Here is a 26462-nt window from a genome sequence, read left to right on the forward strand (position 1 = left end):
GGAAGCTGGGAGTAGGGCTTCCTTGCTTGATATGCTGCATTGGTAGAGTTAAGTTGCACCCTCAAAAGAAGAGTGTAACAAAAAGAAATCAGAAGATGAGGTTTGCATTTAACTTTAAAGGCATACACTGGAAAATATTGCATAGTAGAGTTAGAATGTTCATGCATCTTTGAGAGAGCCTATGTATGTATAAAAAAAGACTTAAATGTAGCATGTTATTGTGACAGAAAAATAAAACAAACTGGCTAGGGCGATTAGTGAGTAGTGTTTTGGTTTATTACAGGCTGTAGCATCTAAACAGCAAGCACTTCTTAAACAAACCAGAACTCTGCCATAAAAATGTTGTCTTGTCAGCCAGGAGTGTGGAATGTTACAAAATATCTAATTGTCCAAATATTTCAAAAATATACCTGCCCAAAAATATACCTTTTAGGTGCCATGCAAAGATGGGACTATGACAGCATTCTTATTACACACAATGGTGTAGTGAGACCCAAATAGAGAGTCATTTTATACTACTTCATCTACGCAGACGAGATCCCTCTTTTTGAAAATGAAGCCGTTATAAAGCAAAATACTGCTCACTAATCGCCCTTTATAGTTTGTTTTATTTTTCTGTCACAGTGACTTGTTGAATTGCTGCTTAGGTCTCACTATACCATTTTGTGTGATGTGTGTTAACTGAGATTGATAGACCGCTTTTTCTGTTTTTTGGGGATATGAGCATTCTTATATCAGTGCTCTCATAATAATCTCTTTGATTACGTTAACACTCATATTAGGGCTTGAATTCTAAGCAGGGCCCTAATTTTTCCACAAATCTGCATACAGGGGCAGGGAGTATGCGGGAAGCAGTAGTTGATGGGTTGAAATGTCCTGTGAGTTGGTGCAGACCCACAAACTAACATGTTTAACATTATTCACCAACCCCTCTACAGTCTCTTCTTACATTGGAAAAAGTTGTAAATGTTATTCCTTACCAGGGCAGGAGTAAGACTTTTGCCAGGGTGATAAACAAGCATTTACAATGCAATGGTCTCGGCATTGTTAAAGTTTGAGCTATTGGCATTGTTCATGACATTATTTTTGTTTATGTATTTGTTTTTAAAACATTTAAAGAAACGGCATTGTTATTTACAATGTCAATAGCTTAATCACTCTCAAATGCGAGACCTATTGCATTTGCACCCACACACAGAGCCACACACACAGAGCCGCTCACATAGAGCAACCTACACACAAATAGAGTCACCCACAGAGCCACCTACACACACACACACACGCAGTAGCCCACTGACCTATTTACATTATGTGCACTTTGTGATCTGCATGGTACATGTTCTTTGCTGCAGGCACATTAACCCTATGTGCTACCTTTCCAGGAGTCAAAACTTCCACTAGACAAAACTCCGATCTCTCTCTAGGAAGAACATTAAACACCAGAGTCATCATGACATTTTTATTGTTGCCGAAAATTGCTGGAGGCCAGCAAGCGCTTTTAAAACCTTAATTTACTTGCAAACATAATGTCTCCACCCAAAGTCAGCGCACGGTCACACCGGTTGCACTGCCCTAGAGCTGGCCCTTCTCTAGGGTCCTGTGACGTCAGTGACAGAGTCACTGTTGTTCTTGGCTGTGCTGCTTCATAGGCCTGCTAGCAAGACTGGAGGTGAACTTCAGTATGGATTGTGGTGGACAAACCTTGAAGGTTAACCCAGACTTGCCAGTGCTAGGGTCCACCTGCTGGTGCTAAGACACCAGCGCTTCTAAGGTCTTGCGAAGCCTTCTAAGGTCTAGCATGGGATTGTGCTCTCTCAAGAGAGTCGTCTGGTGGACTGGTTATTGAGGCTGAACCTGGTTCCCCAGTTCCAAACTCAGCAGCTCTGGCCATAGTGCCACATCGTCTCCCCACTGAACACCATACTGTCCCACTGAGAAAAACTCACACTGCCTTCAACTACAACCCAATTGCTGTCGGCTATAATATATATATATATATATATATATATATATATATATATATATATATATATATGCGCCTGGATGAGGCTCAATTTAAATGACGCAATAGACAAGAGCAATGTGCGGCCTACAGAAAAAAATAACATCATCCTGGAAAAAACACTCATAGGGGAATGCAAAATTTAGCAAACCATGTGAAATGCAAGCAAGAACAATATTGTTACCTTAACGCTTTTACACTCACTATTCAGAATTCAGTGAGTGCTTTTGCCTGAAAGGGGCCTTGAATGGTCCCATTTCAATGTCCATTGCTGATATCCTTACAAAACGTTAGCAGTATGGTAAAAAGACCACATCCCTGGAATAAAAGCCGCAGTACACATTTTGTTTTCCAATCCATACTTTGCAGTACCTCCAGGATTGGTGCACTAGTTGCAAGCCCTGGGAAAACAAAGACAAGAAAACAAAAATAGCACTTCACTGGCAAACTCTGTAAAAGTGGCGCTAATGTGTTTGGGTGTGAATAAAATCAATCTGGCCAGTTTGCTACCACTGTCTTACTTTATTTAGTTATTTTTCATATTTTTAACCTTTTATTCCAGATGCTGCACCTTAGAATTAAAATACGACATTTCCAGCAAAAATGATTTTCTTTTTTGGATCCATTTCACAGGGGAGCAAATAAAAGAAAGTAGAGGAAAGAGAGTGAGAACCCCATCTTGAAGTCAAGGTTTTCAGTGAGAGAAGAACTGCCGGGCTAGCAGGCGAGAGGCCTCAGCTTGTACACAGAGCTGCTGTGCCTGAAAGTCGTCTTAGCAGACATCCCGACAACTCAAAAGATGGCCCCACAACTCGGTGATCAGAGGCAGGCAACCTCGCTCAGCACTGCCTTCGCCCTCCCCCTGCGCCCTGCTGGGTGTCACCCCATGTGAGGGTGTCACCCGGTGCGGTCTGCACCTCCCGCACCCCCATAGTGACGCCGCTGTGTCCTGGATCCGTGGGAGGGAAGGTAGAAGTTAGTTCAATAGTTAATAACATACCGCGCCCAAGCTCTGCACGAAGACTGCCCCACCACATCTTCCTGCTTCCTTGTTGAATTCCCTTGGGGAGGGAAAAACGGCGTCTCCTGGGTGATGTCACCGGCTGTGCGGGGCCAGGCAGACCCAGGCAGGTAGTAAACTTTTGCACAAACAGGAATTGCCTGTTCTCGGAGCTCTGACTGTCCCTACTTATCACCGTCTCGGCCAGGTAAAGTGCTGGCGCCTGTGTTTGTAGTCAGGGGAAGTATAACAAACCACCGAGATGTGAGGGATCAAAGCTCTAGAAGACTTATGAGAGGGTGGGAGAGGACAAGTGAGGAAAAGGAACGAGGAGCTAGCGATGTGGAGGGCATGCCGTAGATTTAGGGAGAAGGTTGGAAGTGGGCAGGAGGGGAGATGGGGAAATGGAGGGAGGGGGGGAATAGGGCCAGGCGAGGGGGAGGAGACAGAAGGTGAGATTTGTGGTGATGGGGCGAGTGAGGTGGAGATAGGAGAGACGGGGTGGGGGAGGCAGAATGAGGGAGACCGTAACAAGGAGGAGAGATGGAGAAACAGACAGGTGGGGGAGGGAGACAAATAGAAGGAATTGATAAAGGCGGCAGGGAGGTGGTCATTGGAAAAAAAGGCAGAAAGGGGCGATGCGGTCAAGAATGGAAGAGCGAGGGGCAGCGAAGGAGCAAGTGTGAGAGACGAAACCGGGTGGAAGGCTCGAGCACTATGTAAATGACAAGAATGGAAGAGAGCGAGGGGCAGCGAAGCGAAGGAGCAAGTGTGAGAGACGAAACCGGGTGGAAGGCTCGAGCACTATGTAAATGAAAATAATACTGTTCTGTAGCGGCATACGGTTCTGAGCAGCAGCCACATTAGCACACACTGCAGCAAGGAAGAGGCGACCCTACGTCCCGCTCCGTTACGACCGCGCACAAAATGGCCGAACCTTCCGACGGTAAAAAAAAAAAAAAAAAAAAAACACGCCCACCACGCGTAAAAGGGGCAGTGAGTAAAAAATGAGAAAGAAGCGAAAAAACACGCCCCCGAATCCGAAAAAGACGGGGCTTGTAATGACGGACAAAGCTCTTCTCCAATGGCTGACCAGCATTTAAGAGGCCAGCCAATGGAGAAGAGGGGCGGGTTCAAGCCCCACTTCTGAAAAACATTAAATCTCGTGAGCGAGACTGCGCAAGCGCAGCCTTCGCTAGCCGAGACCTAAAAAGGAGCCGCTCTAGCCTGGGACGTACTGTGCTATTTTGGTAGCAAGCACTCCCCCATGGCTGGTCCCAAGGTAAAGTGCTCCTCACAAACAGTTCCAAGTAAGATGGAAAGTGACATTCGAATCATTCAACAGATTTTCTTATGAGAAATGGTATTTAAATTGCACAACGCTTTAAAAAATATTTTTTCAAGTTGTCCTTTTAATTTGAAAGGAAACAATTGTTCTTTTATACTTTCATGCTTGTATTTGCATATATTCAGGGAGCATACTGGGATTATTATAAATATTGGAATGAATGATAAATAGCCTCCAATTGATAAAGTTTGTAAAGATGTATGCATGTTTTCATCCTGGAACACTGTAGATAGTGCAGAGTATGCTTACAGCTCACCACCGTTCCTTAGAGTGCTCACCCTAACAGTCAGGGTTTTGCATTAAAGAATCATATATGCAAGTTTAAACAACTTAAACTAATGCATACCATGGCTTAGTGGCAAACACTCATCATTCACTAGTGCATACTGTGGCAGAGTAAACTGTCAGTCAAAGGGTTTGTACTACAGTGGATTGATTCTGCTTCCCCTGGATGACCCAAATCCCACTTTCTCTAAACTACTTCCTGTTGTACATACTTAAAGATTGACAACATAAGTTCTTTAAAAACAACTAAAGCTCTCTGTAACCAGACCTTAAAGCCAGAGAGGATGTCTGACTATCATCCAGTATGGCAGTGAGTTGGCATCAATTTCTTTTTATTACAAATGTTGCAAAAAGGGCATAGCTCTTTGTGGAGAAAAAACAAGCAGTACCTATGAAATGAGAGAAATTTGGAGAGGATTATGAGTGGCATGTTGGAGATATCGGATCAGCATCAAATCTTCACATGAGGGACAACCACCTATTTAGCAAGGGCAGACTCTCAATTATTGAGTAAGACCATGACATTTACACCCAATGAGGAGTACTGAATGTGTTTGTCTATTTGCTGCCTCTTCCGCACAGAGCATTGCTCCCACAGATCACCACATAGTCATCAGCTCTCAGCCTCCCAAAAGGCATTGGTCTCCTATGTTCTATCAAACTGGAATCCATCAAATACATTGACTGGTTGGAGCAGCAAGCTGAGAGGCATTAACTCTGATATTAGCTCAGTGTCATTGTCCTAGCAGACACAGTGTCAAAGCCACACTTGGGGTGCCATAGGGCTGACAGGGGCTACTGGGCCTCAACCGTGGTGGTTGATGTTGTTTCCCAAAGGTATCCTGGGTCTGTCCTAGTATGGCTTTGCGAACCAGGCCTAGTACAATCTTTCTGCACTTGTTTTTCATGATAGCGAGGAAGAGCAGCCACGGGTTTCTCCTGAAAGTAGTGTGGTTGACACAAACTCAACAATTCATCAGTGGACACAATAACTCCACTGGCCAGCCCATGGCTTATCTTCCAGAAAATTAAAATACTTTTTAATTTCACAGGAAAACTTAATATTACATAATTCAATCTAGCATACAGAGGAATGACTTAGTCATGGCTCTCCTGTGGCATTACACCACCGTCTCTTCCTCTGTGTTCTCTCTCACCTGGGTGATCCTAGTTGAATTCACCAGTAAATAAGATAGAAGCATTAATAGAGCTCTGGTACAAAAAGAGACTCCACATGAGGTTATATTAAAATATCCTTTGAATTGTACATAAAACACATTATACCTAAATCACTGTGCCACTAGGCACTTGTCATAACATCACATAGATCATAAAATCACTAGGCAATGGTCATAACAGTATAGATAGTGCAGTCACGTAAATAATTGTAGATTGCATACGTTATAAAAACATTAGCAGGCATAACATCACAGTTAGCGCAACCACGCAAGTAATTCTTAGTTGGCCTAGGTCATGAAATCATTGTGAAAACAACACCCTACACCATCATTGTGTATATTAGGCAGTTTCTGGAAATAACAGTACTTGTTATCTTGACAGTGTAGGCAAAATGATATGCCTAAAGCCTCAAGGGAAGAAATTAAGTTCAGGTTAGGGCATTCACATAAATCTCCACGGATGCAATCATAATACATAAATACCAGTAAAACACCGTAAGCATGAAGCCCCAGCGCTCTGGCGCTGTTTTTCCAGGGAATACCGTAATTTCCCTAGTGACAAAACTGCACCCCTTTACGTTCAAACTGTGGCCTCTCACCCAGCCCCCTCCCCCCCCCCCCCCCCCCTCAGGTATGTTCAAACCTGGGGTGGGGCACACATTTAGGATCAAGCAGGGGACCCTTTTGGGCCACGTAGTGCTGGGGTTTGCCAAAGCAGCTGTCCGCTTCCGTGCAGTGCAGCTACGGCCCAACACAATTGCCAAAAAAAAGGAAAATGTCCCTAGGGCGGGATCAGGATGGGCGGAGCAGACACGTCCTGCCGCTGTCAGTGGGTAAACCTCGCTGGGTCTCCTGTAGGCAGAATGACCCCAATTGCAGCTGCCCGCAAGTGCGGTGCAGCTGCGGTGTGCAGAAGGAACTCCCTTCATCAGACCCGGGCCTCTCATCGGTCAGGCAGCCTTGGAGTCATCCAAGTCAGTGTGTGCTGCTGCACCACACACCTCTACCTACCCTTTCAATAGTGAAAAACGAAATACACAGTATTTCATTATAAGGATATGTCACACACACCAGTACATATCCTACATTTCACATACATTGCACCCTGAACACAGGGATACCTTGGGCCTACCTTAGGGGTGCCTTACATGTAATGAAAGGGAAGGTTTGGGCCTGGCAAGGAGGTGCACTTGCCAAGACAAAATCTCAGTTTAAACTGTGTGCGCAGACACTACAGTGGTAGTTCTGAGACACATTTACAGGGCTACTCATCTGGGTGGCACAACCAGTGCTGCAAGCCCACTAGTAGCATTTGATTTACAGTCCCTGCCAAAAATGGCACAATTTACTAGGGACTTCCCTGTAAATCAAATATGCCAATCATGGAAAACCAATCATTGTCATAATTTATACAGAGAGCATATACACTTTAGCACTGATCAGCAGTGGTAAAGTGCCCAGAATCCTATAGCCAACGAAAACAGGGTCAGAAAAATAGGAGGCAAAGGGCAAAAAGTTTGGGTACTGCCCTGCGGAATGAGCCAATTCCAACACTTTGTAAGTAAGGGGCTGCTGAGTAGGTCTTTCACAGATACAAGATAAGACAACTGTGGTGTGAATGTTGCACATTCCCACCCTTGAAGCATAGTCATATTAACGATTGGTACTCATACACTGTTGTCACATTCTTTGCTTCAGCGAGAGCCCGTTAAACCAGTGTCCCTCTCTCAAATTATATAAAAATATATAAATAATAGAGCACTTGTTGTACCTATGAGCAAGTCAATTTGTAAGATGGCACCATAGTGAATACATATACAGAAGTTAAATGGAATAAGTGTAGTCCTTATGCATTGCTTTCTAAATCAAAAGTTCAGAATTTGTGTGGCGTGATAAGTCATTTTTTGTACTTTGTTTTGATACAGTTAAATGTTCAATACAGTTGGTCCGGTAATAACAAATTACAGATGATTCAGCCGACACGTGTTTCGTCCAACTGTGGATTTTTGCAAGGCTGATGTGGTAATACAAAAAAGGGTGAAACACAAATAAGCATCATCAGATGGTATTTTCAGAATGTCTGTGTTTTAATATAGTGCGCACTAGCACCCATGTGCATAAAAACCGTGATAAGCAAGACTTTCACTGAGTCACAACTTTTATTAATAGCCAGATAAAAAATCCCAACCCTTAATTGAATCGTCACCAAGACGAGTCGAAAGTTATGATAGGTTATAAGCTCAAGATAGGAGTCATGTGTAATGCACTCCTGCAAAGCTCATCACCAAAGTCTCTTCAAGTGTGGAAAATAGAAGAGAGATAAAAAAAGTCTCTACCGTGAACCTTCACCATGTGAGCAGAAAGTTTTCACTAATTCGTTTTTTTTTTTTTTTACATTCAGCGCCATAGGAGAGAGGATGCAGAGAGAAAAAGAGTTACCTGTGTCTAAAAGGTTTTTTTATTCCAGAAGTGTTGTAGTAAAAAATGAGAAGCATTCTGGAGACTATGCCAAATATAGTTGGGAAGGACCAAACAGAGAAGCCCAAGCAAAAAGTAAATATTAATGTATATAAAACAAGTTCTTGGACAAGAAAAGGGCCTATGATGACCTGCAGAATAAAGGCCAACCTATAGCCACTTCCTCAGGACTGCCATTTGGTAGATATTGGGGTTGAAGAGTGGGACTGTAGTTTCTAATGTTCAAGATGAGCAAGTGTGGGGTTAGCCCTGCTCCTTTTATTGTCTGTCTCTGATTACTGCTTCAGAGACACCTATGACAGCCCAGTGAAGAAACGGTACACTTCATTGTGCCCATTTTGTGGGTGATCAAGTTTGGAGACCGACTCAGTGCTAAATGTTGTGAGAAGCATCGCTTTACACAAAGACTGTGTGTGGAGAGCAGACTGGGAAGGGCATTTAAAAGAGAACCACCCCAAACTGGTTCTGAAGCTTTAGACAGCAGATCCACCTTTTGTGCCTGGAATATATCTGTAAAAGTGGAATCCAAACCTCTCCACTTTGTTCAAATTTCTTCATGAGTAAGTAGAGGAGTGCTCGGCAGAGTTCTCAAAATGTTGCTTTGCAACTAGGGCTGGTGTATGCCTTGAAGCCAGTCTCTCAGAGGGGAGGGGACATCACAAGTGAGTCTTTGTTGAGGTATCTGCAACTGTGCCTAATCCTTGCATTTTCCATATAGTATAGCAAACTGTAGAAATAGAAACTCTTCCACAGAGGAGAACAGTACTAGGGAGACTAGGGTGCAGCGCTTCACTGATTTTTACCACTGATTACAGCCCTCTACCGCACTACCTTAAGAGTCAAGTGTGGAAAGGTTTGTACTTGGCCCTTTTTCCAGAGCCATGATGGGATGGACAAAGTACACCAGTGGCAAACAACTTCAACCACCACAGTTGGAGCCAAGTAGCCCCTAGCTGCCCTGTTGTCGACCCCCCACCCCAAATAGGGTCTAAGGAGCACACTTCCCAGTTACATTATAATACCTTAAAAAGCGTACAAGGATACTGAGAACATCCTGCTTGTAACATACAAAAAGAAAATGCCTTTCATGTATGCCGAACAAAGCTGCTAGGTACTCTATAACACTAAGTCAGGTTCTCTCCAGAGAGAAACATGCTTTATATTTCAGCCATGTGTGCAAAACAATGCGGCCAGTCACTGGGCACATATACCTCATTTTGTATGTTATGTCACCTTCTCCCACACACCACAGGAGTTCACACAAGCCCTGAGAGAAATCTACACCCTAAGAGGTCCGCCTTGCTGTAGGGCCCACAACAGCATTGCTTATTTCTCCACAAGACAGCCACAAATAATGTATTGTGCCGGGTCTTGTTCTTTGTTCTCATGGACAGGGCCCTGCTCTTCTCTTCACACTGAGCAATTAAGTTTCAGTGGCAGCTGGTAGGGACAGGGGTAGGGGTTGAAAATATTTTTTAAAAAGCACTTACCTTTTCTGACAGCTGCTTCTCTGCTCTTCCTGACTCCAGTCTGGAAGAGGCTGCAATTACAACACTGTTATGCAGCGTTGTGATTTGTCAACGCTCCTTGGATCAGTGCTTAAATCGGGACAGGGAGCCTGTGCATATTCCCCACCAGGCCTTCCATTATAGCATGGTGGGGAATATGCAAAGTGCGCATGACTGCTTGGCCGGCGTTTCGGCCGGCCAAGCAGTCATGCACACTTAGTGTGCACAGTCCAACTCCTCTTCCCACCGTGAGCCACAAGCCGCTCCCTACCCTAACCCAGCCCGCAGCAACCAAAAATAAAACGATAATAACCTTGTTATTATCGTTTTCTTTTTCCTCTTTTCACTGCTCTAAGAGCAGTGGGGCAACGCTGCTCCACCTTAGCGGAGGAGCTGTGACTGTTCAGTTTCCTCTTCTTCCAAGGTAAGTCACAGTAGCAGAATTTCTCAAGAGCCATACACTTGATTTTTGACCTTGATTAGACTCATAAGCAACAAATGGAGTCTTTTTCTTGTCAAACCTTCCTGTGATCTGGTGAACGGAGTCTCCTGAAGCCTAGACAAAGTGCACCGACTAGCTGGATGGGGCTAGTATTTATCCTTCTTTGGGATAAGAGCCGAAACCCAAGACCAAGCTTTCTTAAGAATTTTACTTCCTGTAATTTTCAGTCAAGACCGTATGTATATTCCCAGGCATTAGCATAGTAGTTGGGAGAATCTAGTACCAAATGGTTAATGCAGTGGGATTGCACCCAGAATCGATCATCAGACACCTTCTGTTTGCTAGGTGACACCCAGGGACAAGAGAAGCCCATGCACTGTTGCTGGGAGGAGGTAGGGTTGGCAGGAAAGCAATCTATATTTCCCAGCCTCCTAAACACCCACAGAGTCTCTGGATCAAATCCAAAGAGATAGTACAATGTAGGATGTCATGGCTGAACAACCTTCGAGAGAGCGACCATTGGTCACCACATAGTTTGGGACGAGGGAGAAGAAACCACCTTTGATTAATGGGTGGAGTCAACTTTGATTACAACCCCAAAGAGTCATAAAAATCCATTGAGACCTCCAGCCATGCAACAAGTTGCTGAGTTCACTTTGGTGAAAAACATATGGCAGGGCAGAAAAAATCAGATGGGAGCAGGGTGATGCTGCTTTCCAGCAGTGCAAGGTTTTTTGTCCCGCTGTCTTAATGACCGAGACAACAGAGCTGTTTTTTTGCATCCATGCAAGAAATGCTGGTTGTAGTGCTGAAGGTCCTGGTGCATTAACCATGCTCTGCCCTACACCCTATTTTACTATTTCTGACTGACCTGGGAGTTTACCTGCGCAAAAAACCTGTATCAGTAGTCTCCTAGTAAGTGCTCTATATGATTTTGGAAAGACCACCAGCATAGCACTGGACTTTGCTTTACATGGTAGTCCATCAAAAGTGAAATTCTTTCTGTAAGATGGTGACAGTTCCATATCAGGCCTTGACGTGACTGATGGGTGGCAGTCTGATAGTCCTGGGGCCCATGGCTATTTACTCGCAACCCAGGTTGGGAAGGCTACTTACAAACTCTGTAGTAAATATGTGCTGCATGTCTTGATTATAATCTTTCCTTATTAGTATTAGTGCTGCCTCTGCGAGTTCTTTAGTGCTTGTTAGCCCCCTTGTATTTATGAAGCCTCAAAAGTGTGGGTTATCACTTAAAACAAATGTATACCTTTCCAGTAGCTGCCTTCTCTTTGTTGTGCTGCATGCCCACCTGTGCTCATTCCTCTTCCCCTTATACAGAACATCTTGGCCACATTTTCTATATCTACATCCGATTAACAAACTCAAGTGAGTAGAAAGGGCTCCTTGCCTTAGCCACACAGGATAGAACCAGTTTAGACAGTTCTGTCTGTCACTTGAAAGAAAAGCCAGTAGGTATCGCCTTTTAAATGTGAAAGGCAAGCTATTCACGTTGCTTGTGTTTTGTCTGTAAAGTATTGTTTAAAAAAGTGAAAGAAAAACATTTCAAAATACTGAAAGAAAAGCAAAGACATATCTTAATGTATCTCCAAACTATACATTGAATTAAATGTTTTCAATCTTTATGAATGGCATTGTGTATTTTTCAAATACTTTTCAATCGAGAATCTCTGAAGAGGATTAAAAAAGAATAAGGATGTGTCCAAATGTAAAGGGAAACACTTGCCAAGGTCTACTTTACTTTCCGCACGATTTAGCCATTTGCTTCTTAGTCAACTGAGTGCAGCAGATGCTTCCTGTAATATATAGATGCAGGAAATTAAACAAAAACAACTCCTAAGCAAAATATGGCTGTGCTTTTACAGACAAGCTGGAAAGAGGGACAGATCTGGAGGGGGATTTGAGAGGTGAAGCGGTTAGACAGAGAGAAACAAGCATTGGAAATGCAATAGGTTTCGCATTTGCTTAATTTAGAGCTATTGGCGTTGTAAATGGCGTTGTAAATTACTGTGTCTTTTATCCTTGTGTTATGGAGTGTATGTGGTGTGTAGTGAAGTTTCCAGTTTCAGATTTACTTGTAGAGCTGTGCAGTGTTCGAAATAATAGTTATTTTTGCAGACTTCTTTATTGGTTCTTCTAACAAAAGTGAGTTACTGGCTCACTGCCCCCACGGGTCTACTAGTCCTGTTCCAAGCACAAGACTTCATTTTTCAATATACTCAAACCTACTGCAAAGTTCATTGAATTGTAAATCTGAAACATGCCTTTCCCTAATAGCATCCTAGAATAGTACTGGGATTGACCATGTATCATCTTGCTAACAGCAACAACTCCACATAGTACACACTCAAGCTTCTAATAGTTTTAAGACATGCAGCCTTGTCTACCACATGGTTTATTGAATGCAAAATGTAATACAGCTTCAAGAGCACTCCAGTCCATGATTGTTGCAGGAGTTACTTGGGACAATGGCAGTAAAACAAACTGTACCACGGAAGACCTACATACCTTTTTTGGTTCCGCTGACTGGGATACACTTTGTCCAGCTTGAAAATACCCCACAATGCAACAATTGGCACTTGCATTGGGTACAAGAAACCGGCATGCGCATGCTAAACAGCACCATACATCTTTTGTTGCCAGTCAGGAGAAGATGTCTCAGTGCACGATTGCTTTGGTATCCTAGTATTAGATTATTCCAGTACTGAGAGCCAAAGACGCCGAAATTGGGACTATGTGATACTGCTCAAAAGTACAGACATACTATAGTTGTCAGATGGTGTGTAATTCAACGCATTTTGGTAAATTTCTCTTTATTTTGTTAAAATTATTGGGGATTTGACGGATTAGGTCTAGTGGTTGTATGTTATATGTGGACTGAACAAAACAGTATTAGATGGAAATCGATACCTATGTTAAAAAGTTGACTCTATATTAACTACATTGATAGAACTACTACATTAGAGGTGGACACCATACAATACTAAATTAGATATGGATTTATAACCCAAGAAGAGTATCTCGAGCAACACACTGTCCGATTGCATTTGGCACTGCCCACCCTTGCATTCTTCAAGGACATATTTTGATTGATGTGTTACACATTCATAACTTATTTAAATAGTATTACTTAATGGTTATAGGTAGTAGAAAATCTATTGTAAATTAAAAATGGCACCATTTTCTCCAGGCCATACCAATTGCGGTCTGTGCGTTATGCTGTAAATAAGTTTTAATTGTATATAGTGAAATTGTTTCTTAATTTCAGCCCCAAGGAAGTTCCAACTGACCAATTTCTACATTGTATAGGTCAACTCTAGCCGAGTAGTTAAAGAGTTTTAATTAACTGATACAGCTGCTTTCTGAAAAGTTAAACAAAGCATTTGGGTCAACGTGGACCAGACTGAAACCTGCCCTTACTAATTATCAACCCCCCCACCCCCCAAGCATTCTACAACGCAGGGACCTGGTTAGACCAACTGGCAGCTGTTTACATCATTTAAGAATCGAACCTTTGAGAGGCTGTTTCTACAACTGGCAGTTGTATCTAGATCAACGACCCCCATCGCTGACCCAAGATAGAGCACTTTTAGGGAAACATTAAGCTAATTATAGGTAATAATACAAACTTCGATTGTGAAGACACAGACTCAAACTATGGGTATCCCGCTCGTTGGAGAGAAAAAAATAATGGTCAAGAAACACATTTGGTATTTTTGGGGGCAATGCCCTCATTAACCTCACAATTTATCACGTCAGTATGTGGCAAGACAACGGGTGGTCGATCACCCACAGAACCTCAATGGAACATTATTAGATAAGTGACGGACTATCAAGTCTACACTGCCAAATATGAAGATCAGCAGCACAATAATGACATCCACAACCATGCCGCCTATCCGATAGTTCTTTTTGTTATTTTCTCGTTTTCTTAATCCCAAAATTATAAACATATATATATTTTTGTTCCCTCACCTCCCACCGGACTAAAGGATCCTGGTTAAAAACTGATAGTGGTGAAGTTTCTTTTTGAACCAGGATCTGCCCAGCAAAGTCACATGACCTTTCAAAGCCGGCCTCGCGAGCCTGAGCAGCAGAGCCGCAAACGGAGGGACAAATCTAGCTCACGCACTGGGAAAGATACAGAAATGGGACGCGGGTCCACCATAACCAGCAACGACAACCAGCAGAGGGTGGGAGAACTGACAGTACCAACCATGCAATCCAGTCTCAGACATCACCCTCCTTCCCCCTATACTAACACAAGCAGGAACTCTGATAACCTCTCCGTGCGGATGTATACCAGTCACGTCAACCATTATTCAAGTCAGAAACATCCCTCCAGCCGGTGGTTTCCCCTGCATAATCAAACATGCCCATCACTAATGAAAGCCACCTAACCCATGACCCTACTCTTCATTACCTTGTCCACGGCTACTATCCACCCACCACAACACAGTATTCAAACGTATTTCTTTCTGCTGGCGTTGCTTGAGAACCCCCACTATCCAGACAGAACCACCTCCCCACTACTGCTTCCAACACAAGTAGCATTCCCCCGACAATAGGCCAGGCGGCCTATCGAGGCCTCTTCCGGGTCGCACACAACTCGCTCAAGTCCCAGAACAAGGGAAAAAATGCCGGAACGGGACATTGGCTCGGAGCGAGTTGGCTGCCTCCCGCACAATATGACTACGGCTGCGTACCTCCAAGTCGCGGCCTTTGTTCTTGAAATTCTTGAGGCGCTGGTTGTCTAGTTTCTCGCTGTCGGACATGGTGCATTAGGGACTCCGGGCGTCGCTGCACTGACCGTCGGGTGGAAGAGACGGAGGGCGGCGGGACTCACAGCTGGTTCTCTGCGCAGTGTGCACGGCAATCAGAATGTTTGGTTTCCTCGCTTGTTGCTTGGGCGGAATGCCGGCATAGAAGGGGGAAGCTTCGCTCTGGGAGGTGTCGGCGTGCCACGCCCATTACCAGCAGACTGCCGGCTCTGATTGGTCGACGAGCAGACCTGATTGCAGCGAGGTAACGGCACAGACTAACTTCAAAAACATGATCCGTCATGACAGCCGTCTAGCAAACGATCCAGTCCGGATGGGCCGTCCCAAAAGAAGACAGGGCGGTAACAAACAAGCCTTATTTTCAATTGGAGGCCACCATTTAGCATAAACTATGTCGCCAGCCAATGAAAATAATGGGCGGGGCTTCAAGTCCCCTTCCGAAATCTCCTCTACCAAATATGTCTCACAGAGCGAGCAGTGCATGCGCTCTGCAAAGCTAGGCGAGACCCAAAAAAACACGTGCTCTCCTTGAGTGCTGAGTGAATGAACATGACAATAAAGCCAAGTAATAGTAAGCACTGTAAGTTCACAACTTGCCTTACGCTGTCTAGTAGGCTTGACCTAAAAACTGTGGACAAAGACATGACCATTGCCTTCATTTAACCTATGAGATGTGCTCGCTCCTCATCCCATTCATTATTAGTCTGCCTGGCAAGGTCAGCGGAAGCACAGCAAAAGCCTTCGAGTAGCTGGAACCTGTTTGCAACGGATACTCATTCATTCCTAGAATTATGGAAATCTTACCATCAGAAGTAAAGAGAGACTGTAAACATTGTGGGATGCTGTGGGTCATGGGCCCCTCTGGTCAGTCAGAGGTTATGGAGCTCTGGTTATGAATGTTGAAGTCATTTATTACTGGTGTCACAGTACTCTTGAATCCCAGATTGAATGACGAAATACTTGCTTTTAACACTTCACTCTCTCAGGATAGTGAGGCAGAGCAGTCCATTGCTAACTCAAGGAGGTGATATTAAGAATATAGGAATACCTTTCAGTAAGCTTACCACCTCACTCATAAAATAATAAACTATACATAAAATAATGGTCGGCAAAGTATATCGGACGTAGTTGCCTCCTTCCTGGCCAGGTACATGACCTGGGTGACTAATATAAAGTTTAAGTGCTAAATGCTATAAATTGATCTAACATGGGGCCCATGCCAAGTGTTCTTCAATGGAAGGTATTCACAAAGCCCACACTATCGACTTAGTAACACCAGAGACAGCAATGCTCCTAGAGAAAGGATCAAGAAACAGCATCATCAATTCTCAGTCACATTTAAATACTATGCAAAGTGCATGATTCAGTGTTCTTACACGAGTAAAGGGTAAAGTACCTCTTTGTTGACTCTGCTTTGATTTTAGATTTGAGTGCTGACATATCACTGGGCATCCCCTTCAGCATGCACAAATTGCCTGGATTTTAGGTTACCCAAAATGCACTATGTTATTTTGTGCCTCTTCTGGATTGAGCCAGCCTTGGCCGAGCACCCTCCTACATCAACATTGTAAGTCAAATTATGCTGAGCATGGCATTTGTCTCTTATGAGCCAAAGCTTAATACAGACCAGCACAAGTGGGAATCCTGTACCACACAATGCTGCAAAGCAATGGAATATTTCCAAACATTAAGCAACAAGCAAGATATTTGGCAGTTAGGAAAGAGAACAAAAAGAAGGAAGGGACACTGAAAAAGAAAAAGGAGGAACGAGGAAAATATAGGATAAATGGAAAGAAAGAATAAAGGAAAGAAAGAAATATTAAAAAGAAGGGAAGAAAGCAATAAAGATGCAAAGAAGGAAGGCAGGAAAGACACGGAAGGGAGAAAAGATGGTAAGAAAGAAAAGGAAAGGAAAAAGGGCAAGGAGGAAGGTAAGATGGAAAGGAAGAAAGAAGGAATGATGGGAAGAATAAAGGAACACTGGAAAGAAAGAAAAAGTAAAGAAGGCAAGAAAAATGGAAAGAAAGAACAAAGGAAATATGGAAAGATGGAGAAAAAGAAGAAAGAAACAAAAAAGGAAAGAAAAGGAAAATTTGAAAGAATGAAAGGAAGAAAGAAGGAAGGAAATAAAGATATAAAAGAGAAATAAAAGAAAAATTAAGGAAAGAAAGAAGGCATGGGAAAGGAAGAAAGGGAGAAGGAAAGAAAGAAACAGCAATAGAAATACATTAAAAAAGTGTTATAGGTGCCACAAATTAAACTTGATAAAGGCTGATTTTCTTCCTAGGTAAAGTTTGGTGAAATTAAGTCCCGAATAAACGTGTTCTGAAGAATTGTCCGGTTAGAAAGTCCAATGGAAAGTATTGAAGCTTTGTGTACTGCATGCAAGAGAATACATTTATATAGAACAGTTTCAAATGGATACAATCTATTATGCTCTGAAATACCAGCAGTCAGCTAAACAAAAGACACCTCAAAAGGAGTTTACAACAGCATTGGCGGGAGACAGGAACTGATAAATCATGGAATGTGGACTGTGCTCACATCTAGTAGAAATGTCTTGCTTTCACCTCTGGCTCTAAATAAAAAAGTAACAATAAAGTAATAATAAAGTAATAACAAAAACACTGGTAATAAAGGGAACTACCTGTGGGTGGATGCGCTCATTAAAAAAGAGCAGAGTGCAGCCACTGAAATTGAAGTTAACCATTGGCTGTAGTAGGCTGACCGATTGCCCCATGCTGAATGCTGTAGTGGGCAGAAGCAAAATGTGAATGACATAATAAACCAATGGATTAAGAGAGGTGACTGAAAGCCCTTTTAAGTAAGAATATTATACATATAATTTTAGTAAAATCCAAAGGACTTAGCTAATGCCAGATCTAAAAAAAAAAAGGGGAGAAAAGGAATTGATAAGTAAACAAAGCGATGATGCATTATGAAAAAGAACCTGCAAAAGTGAGATAAAAATAGCAAATCTGGGGTGGTGCAAGATTCAGGCAAGAGGTGGAATCAATACCAGGTATCCTTGGAATTCAGCTGCCTCAGCATTTGGTAGAACCAGTGGTGGGCTCCTAAGAAAAACTTTGAGTCCGCACATTTTTCTTTTATTTACTTAATATTATTAATAAATAAATTAGGCAGTTACCTGCACTCATTAATATTATGATGTAACTTGTGGTTGTACACTGTTGGGTATGTCGTCCTTTGTGGTATGTGATGTCACCACAAACGCAGGAGTTTGTCAGTAGAGTCTCTTATATTAGTTGTTTGTAACATACACACTTCAAACAGAATCGTTTTTCGCTATGTCATCTGGGGGAGACTTTAGGGCAACGGGATGAGCTTAGAATGTAAGTCCATTTGGCATTGAGTAAAGAATCAGGGGTTGACAGTCAGCCAGAAATTGGTGATGTTGACTGATAGGAATGAAGCAGGGCCATTATGAAGAAATGGCACTGTGCGGTATTTATGCAGATCTGGCATTTGTGGACATTAGTCCCTTCTGCCAGTCTCAAGATAGGTTGAGTTGCAGGTGTAACCTTGAGGAGACCCTGATAAAGGTTGAGAAACCGGGAGTAACAATGAGAAATACTATATCAGGTGTCTCCAACCAGTTCATCACAAGCTACCAGTAGTAGTTGGGGGAAATGATTGGACATTGACTCTGCCTGCATATTGCACACCAACTCCCAGAATCCCGTTGCAATACCAGCTGCTCGCAATCTATTCCATTTAAATGGCTCCAAGGTCCTGCTGTGCTTCGGAGGCACTTGGACATTGACTCTGCCTGCATATTGTGCTGGGGAGCTTTTGACATTACTCTGCGTCTGTCTTTGCTGGGGAATTGCTTTTATCTACTGCCCAAGATTACGTCAGATTTACAGGGGGTGAGCAGCTGCACTGTTCAGCTGCTGGGCATTCAAACTCCCAGAATTCCATGTTGCATTACCTGCTGCCCCCATCTACTTCATTTAAATGGCTGCACAGTCCCGCTGTGCATGGCGTGCCTGGGGCCAAGGGAGAGCTCGTAAACACCCGTCAGAGGCTGGGCTAGGTACCCCTCTTGGCTCGATCATCGGGACATTTAAAGTTACTGTCCTCATCGGTCAAATTGATGATAAGGACCCCAATGTGTAGACACATAGTTTAGTGGCTGGGCTCAACACGCTTTCCTACAATTATGTCATTACAAATCCTTTGCCTGACCTATTGGTCTGGGAGACTGGGGTATTTTGTGTTATCAAATTGATGATAAGGACCCCAATGTGTAGACACATAGTTTAGTGGCTGGGCTCAACACGCTTTCCTACAATTATGTCATTACAAATCCTTTGCCTGACCTATTGGTCTGGGAGACTGGGGTATTTTGTGTTATTTCTGTATTGTTTGTTCTATACTTCTGGGCAATTTTATATGAGTAGTGGAGACTAGTTCCTGGCATTATGGGTAAATGCAAGGCTTTGGATCAGGCCCAGGGTATTGCCAAACATCCCAAAAATTCAGCAAAACCAGATGAAAGCACCCACAAAGAAATTGACCCCTTAATAGACGCCGGGGCCAAGGGCTTGGTCTCCTGCAAGAAACTTGGGCTATTTTTGTGCAAACTGGGCATACCTCCGGACCTGTTATCTTTGATAATTCGATTGCACGAAGATAATTTCACCCAGGTGCGGTGGGGAGCCCAGGGCAAACTCACTGATCTCTTCCCCATTTGAAAAGGGGTGCACCAGAATGTGTATTTTGGCCCCCACGTTATTCTTATTGTTTCTTACCAGCATTGTTCAGTTTCTTTTTCAGCCTCCCAACTGATGCCCAGTCACTGGCTGGTTTGAAAATCCCCATATTAATGTTTGTGGATGACACCCTACTAATTTCAAAACCCCCCAGTGAGTTGCAGAGTGCACTGTTCCACTTTGAGGAATTTTGCAGGTTGTGAGGTCTTGTCATAAATACAGCAAAGACAAAATTCATGTCGTTCAAACAGCATATATCCTTCAAGGCGAGTGTAATATTGGGTGACAAGCCTCTTGAGAGAATATGCCATGTAAAACCCCAAGTGGAAATAATTACCTTCAAACATCGACAACTCACTGGTGCATTAGCATAGCTGTTCCCTCTCCAAGCCTATCAATCCAGTCCTGCAGATCAATGATGCCAAGGCCTTGGGCTCAGCCCTTTATGGCTCGGAATTATGGGCTTCTCGACCATGTCTACTCTCATTAGTTTGGAGAATAAGTTTCTGAGGAATGTGGCATGTCTCCCACAATGCACAACTTTAAAACCTTTGATGCTGGATCTAGGCTGGAAGGTGATAGTCTATAAAGCAAGAATCCATCCAACACTATATCGGAGAAGTCTGTGGTCTGTACCTGAGTTGGCCCATTATGTCACAACCCTAAGGGATGTTATGGATGCCGATCGAACCCATAAAATTGACTGGATTCAATATGTCAAAAAGACATTGATTGACATTGGAATGAAGGAACTATGGGACAATCCTTTATCCTCAGCAGAACAACTGAAAAATCACTACTGGCTAGAAATATCGCTAGGTGAGGTACAAGCGGTGGAGAGGTCGACTCTGACGGTGAGGTTCTTAGAATTTAAATCCTGTTGTTCCTTGGAAGCCTATTGGGACATTATATCTGTCCCACTTGATAGAAAACTCTACTTCCAGTTTAGGGGAGGTTCTCTTCCATTAAAATCCTATACAAATAAATGGGCACCTGGATCGGGTGGTATGTGTCCCACATGCATTGACTCTAAGGAAACCATTGCCCACGTCCTGTTTGTTTGCCCAGCTAATGTAGGCCCCTTCAAGAAATGTATTAAACCCATAAGCATCTGCTTGGAGACAAGAAGTAGTTCCACAGCACCGCAGATTCTAATATCGGACTGCCGGCCACTGTTTGCATGCTCGGTTGCCAAGTTCTTGGGCTGGATGTGGGCATTAAGGTCTAGGAAGTTAGCCCTGTGCCCAGCAAGTGAACCTATTTAAACAAATCCATCTTAATCAGTGTACTGTTGGTTATGTCTCTTTTCATCTGTGTCAATTATGCATTTACTAATACAAATCTCATTATGTAATCTGCTCTTACTGATGTATTGCACTTGGCTTCAGAGATGTCAAATAGATGACAGTATACATTGCATATATCTGGCAATCAACCGTGTACGCTGCGATGGGCTCACATACGTGGAAGATTTTATTATTACTGTATATTTTCATTATTTATATTTTTACTGGATGCGTTTTTGTAAATGCTTTTGTGAAAAGTACTGTCGAAATAAAGCTTATTGAAATGAAATGAATAGCTTGTGAAACTTTCAGAGTAGCTCCCAGCTTTGAGTTCATTTTTAACTAGGAAATGCAATACAATAAATAGAGGTTACCTTTTCCTTTTAAAGTTAAGGAAAGGATATGTTTATTTAACATTCCTGTCAGGCTGCAGATAGCAGAGCCTGATAATGGGCAGTGCTGTACTCAGATTTATGACCCAGTGGGTCACAGAGGTTCAGAACTGAAGCACTGAGGTATTTAATTCTTTAATAAAAGTCTTCTCAACTCAATATTGGAGCATGGGAACCACATTATATTTCTGAATGCTTTTAAATGAGAAATTAATAAAATGAAGTGTTTGCTTTATCGTTAAGTTAACTCTTAATTTTTATTTTCTCCCTTTTCAAAATGTCACGTTTACAGACAGCAGGCATCTTGTGTCCCAGTGGCTGGTAGACTTAGTGCCATACTTATAACAGACAAATACAGTCATTTTCTTTTATATGGGAGAAATTTAAAGTGAAGAAAAATGTTTCTATGAAGCATTGTCTCAAAGTCCTAATGTTTTATGAAGCATATTTCTTCACTTTTAAATTCCTCACATTTAAACAAATGACTGTATTTTCCTGTTATAACTATGGCACAATGTCTACAGGCCACTAGGAGTAATATGCCTGCTGTTTTTAAAGATGCTTTGACAAGGGAGAAAATTTAAACAATGAGTTTTATGTAATGCGCATAAACATATAGTTAACTCTTCAGTTGAATTTTCTCCCATTTCAAAGTGTTGCATTTACACACAGCAGGCATCTTGTTCCCATTGGCTGGTAGACCGCTGCCATATTTATAACTGAAAAATACAGCCATTTTTTTTAAATGGGAGAAATTTAAAGTGCAGAAAAATGTTCCATCAAGTGCAGAAAAGTGTTCCTTATTAGGAATATTTTTGCAGAGCATTTTTCTGCTCTTTAAATTTCTCCCATTTAATTAAAATATGGTTAAATGTTTGTGTTGTACATGTAACTGTGCCACATATGGCGAAAGGAATGCCCTGTGCCACAAGTACATACGACACAAACTCTCAGTCCCTCATACACATATATCCCATTCATTCACATACATCTGCACAGACAATGCACTCACTGATGCACATGGAAGCCCTATTATATTACCCCTAGTGACAGTGTTTTATTCAACCAATAGTATTAGGGCTCTATGGACATTAGGGTTTGATGTCATTGAAGCTGGGCAAGGGAATGTCTGGTAATGATACGCAAGTTACCTGCCTTCAGTAGCTCACAACGATATTCACAGATCAGAAGTAGCTCTCATTACAGAAAATGTTGGAGACCCCTTGACCAGTTAGAGTGTGCTGCAGAGTGGTAACTAAGAGGCTCAGCAATCTCCTCTCCTATAATAACCTGGTGCAAGCTAATAGAAGCTGGGCCTAGTCACACCTTGTCCAGGAAGCTGCTGCAGTGATCCCTCTGACTCCTGTCTTGCAAGGGTGTGGGTGCTTTTGAAAGCATTGTTGAAGGGTGCTGAGCATAGAAATGCCCTTGATTCGATCTGGAATTTATTTTGTGGCAGAAGCAGCCAGAAGGACTTCGCAGCAATGCAGGCAGACAGTTTAACGAAGGCCTTATGTAATTATGTAATGAACTACTCCTTTCCCAACAGAGGTTGAGGGTAGCAAGCTATCAAGCCCCAGTGTCTTAGTCAGCAAGCCTAGGTGATGCCAATGACTATGGAGTGCTAAAAATAGTTATTTCTGACTGGAGGGCAGGGGGCACATCTGTAAGAGGAATTTGCTTTAGTAGTCGTAGAGTACCTCCACCCACGTTAACCCATCCACCAATCCCGCCCACTTCAATTCAGATACTAGAGCATCTCGTTGAGCCAGACAGGGATGGTTGGGTCTGCATCGGATATGGCTTTCATTTTCATATTTCATAGATAAATAACTAGCCGGGCCATGGTGTGAGGGGAGCGTCTCACATTGGTTAATGGGAGTTAAGTGATCTTTCTTGTATTCTGTGTAATCTTACTGTTTCTATGACAATTCACTCTCAACATTTGTTAAACAGCTGGAGGCAACCTCTGCTGTTCCATTAGACACCTATTGAATGACACACTTACTTTGTGCTCACAATTGTTTTTCTCCATGCCGTTTGCAGATGACCTGCAGCACAACATGCATAAGCGGAGCACATGGGACCGTTTCTACGTGGAAAACTGTCCTGCCACATTCCGTTACTTTGACTGGTTCTTTGGCTACAAGCATGTGGCTGGATTCTTGCACACCTTCCTGCAGAGCGAGAAGCCCATGGGGCCCTGGCGCGTCCTGGACGTGGGTTGTGGCACATCAGACCTGGGGCTAGGTTTGTACAAGGAGTCCCCTCACCCACTCCACATTTCCTGTGTGGATTTCTCCCCAGTGGCCATCGACTCCATGAAAGAACACTTTGCTACCACAGCTCCCATTCCATTGAACCCTGGCTCTGAGCTGCACTACAGGGAAGCTGATGCTACAAACCTGGCCCACTTGAATTCACACACTTTTCACCTAGTGCTGGATAAAGGCACCATGGATGCTGTGCTACGAGGGAAGGAGGGGGTGGACAGAGCAGGCCTGATGCTGGCTGAGTGCTTTAGGGTTTTACATCCTGGTGGCAGCTTGCTACAGTTCTCAGATGAGGACCCTGACGCACGCATGTCTTTCTTGGAGCAGATCCGTGGAGAGGAAGCGCACAATGCTAGTGTTCGCGTCCAGGATCTGGGAACCGTTGGAAGCATACAATACTATGCCTACATCATGACTGCACCAACTATATACTGCTGACATCCTACATCCATACTGTAGTCAACATGGCTGTCTGACAGCTTACATTCTGATCCTACCCACAGGACTGATTATGAAAAGGACATTATTACCTCAACTCCAAGGGCAGGCTGTTGTTTATCATCCAGCCTGCAAGGGGTTAGGGCTGACCATAGTTTATGTCCACAATGCAATGCCCAGAGGTGGCTGAAAACCTGCATGGTGACTGTGCCTACCAAGCTACTTTTTAGAAGGACTGTTGTTAAAACTACTGGACTTTGCCAACTCTTCAGGTATTTACTTCCCACCTCAGATGCAGTCATTTTTGGAACTAGATTCTCTACGCGCTGGTGCACTATTAGAAACATATCTCCTGGTAATGGTCACTTTCTCTGCAGTAAATGTGCCTAGTACAATCATCTACTTTAATAAATGCGAATGAAATTCAGGGCCTCTCAAGCACTTTTTGTCTTTCCACTCACTTGCTTGACAGGATCCCAAGTCCACAATTACAAAGAATGGATACCAATGTATGATACTGGAGCGGGGCGCGGGAGCGAGATGACAAGAGCATGACTAGAGCTGGAGTAGGGCGCATGCATCATAATTTGCCTCAACTCAGTATTGGGACTTCATTAGAATATTTTAAATCTGGAATTCCACCTCAGACACCGCTTACCTCACGTTCTCCAAACTGATCACACTATCTTCCTCCTCATTGGACCCATCCCAGTTTGTCTTGTATTTTCCACAATCCCTCTCTCCATTTCAATTTTCTTCACCTGCTCCTTTGCCTGGTTCATCAAATGAGCTTGCCCTACTCACCAACGTTCATCCAAGTCATCCCTCCCATTTCTTGGCGATGAATGAATGACTATATTTGTAGAGCGCGCGGCTATTCAGGAGTGCTCCGGCGCTTAGACAAATACAGGTCTGGTACACCATTATATAGGCTAAACAAGTACGTTTTTAGACGCTTCCGGAAGAAAGTCTCATCAGGCATATTTCTGAGTTGTAAAGGGATCTGATTCCAGATCAAGGCGACTCGAACGGAGTAGGAGGATCCGCCTTGTCTCTTTCTTTTAAAGCGTGAGACCACTAACAGACGTGCATCCTCCGAACGCAAGGCCCTTGCAGGGCAATATTCTCAGATCCTGGCATTGAGATATTTAAGTCCTACTCCGTGGAATGCTCGGTATGCAATTGTTAGGGCTTTAAATGTGATTATTTTGCCCACCAACAACCAGTGCAGCTGTTTTCGGTACAGAGACACAGAAGACCGCCTCGTGAGTTTAAACAGAAGGTGGACGGGTGTTCTGTACCAGTGGGAGTTGATGTATTAGATACTCCGGTAGACCCAAATAGAGAGCATTAGAATAGGTCAGCTTGGATAGAATCAGCACCCAGACCACTATTTTCTGAGCTTCCCAGTGGAGAAAGTCTAAGAACTTTTTAAGCGTTTTAGTATCCATAATCAAGATGTCAAGCACATCCAGGACATCCAACAAATATAATAGATAAGTAACATCAGTCTCCCTGACGCACTCGTATCCTTTTATCATTTTCATCACCAATTCTGTACCATTCTTTAACTGGATGATTGACCACCCTCCAAAGGCCGCTCGGCCATGAGAACTCTTGGGTCATGTCCCACCAGGTTGGCCCCTATCTAGTGTTGTGGGTGTAATTGTGGCCTAATCCTTACATCCTTCTGCCCCTTCCCAACTACCCCCAGAGTCCCTCTTTCGGTTGCTCAATCTTCGGATGGTTCATGGAGTGAGAGATTGGAGACTTGCCTGCTTGACTCCTGATTCTCCCACATTTCTCTATGGGATAGGTAGCTACATTTCAAGACTCCCCTTTGCAGTCTTAAAATTAATGATGTGACATTGTGATTGAATGTATTTTTAAAACCATATTGTATTTAATATGTTGTGGACTTTTTTCCTCAGAGAACTTCATTGGTGGGTTTAGTTACAAGGTGTTATTTTCACCATTACAGATCTTGGTTGAATCCCACTCGCACCTGCAGCTACCCCTGTCCTCCACCCCACCTGCCCTTGACCTCTCCCTCTCGGTTGTGTGGTGTTACCCTCGTTCCTTCTTCTTGCCTCACTTAATCTTTCCTCGCTGACTATCCGGTTATCTAAGTAAAGGGTAGAGAGATTAAGTATGACTTACTCTAGTGAATTCTCAGTTTGAACTTGTTAGAGCTTGAGGCACGCTTTGGCCTACACCCCCCTACTTTCCTCCTCTCTCCTTCACCCATTTGCCAACAATACTGGCTATTGCGTGGATCCATATAGTACTGTCTATAG

General features: G+C 43.2%; 1 protein-coding gene across 4 annotated transcripts in view; it reads left to right on the forward strand.

Annotated features, from left to right (window-relative positions):
- The window catches only part of CSKMT (citrate synthase lysine methyltransferase), a 41420-nt gene extending 16828 nt beyond the window's left edge, over positions 1–24592 (forward strand). For all 4 annotated transcript variants that reach the window (XM_085626086.1, XM_085626083.1, XM_085626085.1 and 1 more), the window contains exon 2: positions 23501–24592. In XM_085626086.1, coding sequence (XP_085482212.1) covers positions 23518–24165 — 648 coding nt within the window. In that variant the 5' untranslated portion in view covers positions 23501–23517 and the 3' untranslated portion in view covers positions 24166–24592. The remainder of the gene's footprint in view (positions 1–23500) is intronic.
- The last annotated feature ends 1870 nt before the right edge of the window (positions 24593–26462 follow it).

This window comes from Triturus cristatus, chromosome 9, assembly GCF_964204655.1.
Source record: "Triturus cristatus chromosome 9, aTriCri1.1, whole genome shotgun sequence".
In the NCBI taxonomy this organism is placed as follows: domain Eukaryota; kingdom Metazoa; phylum Chordata; class Amphibia; order Caudata; family Salamandridae; genus Triturus; species Triturus cristatus.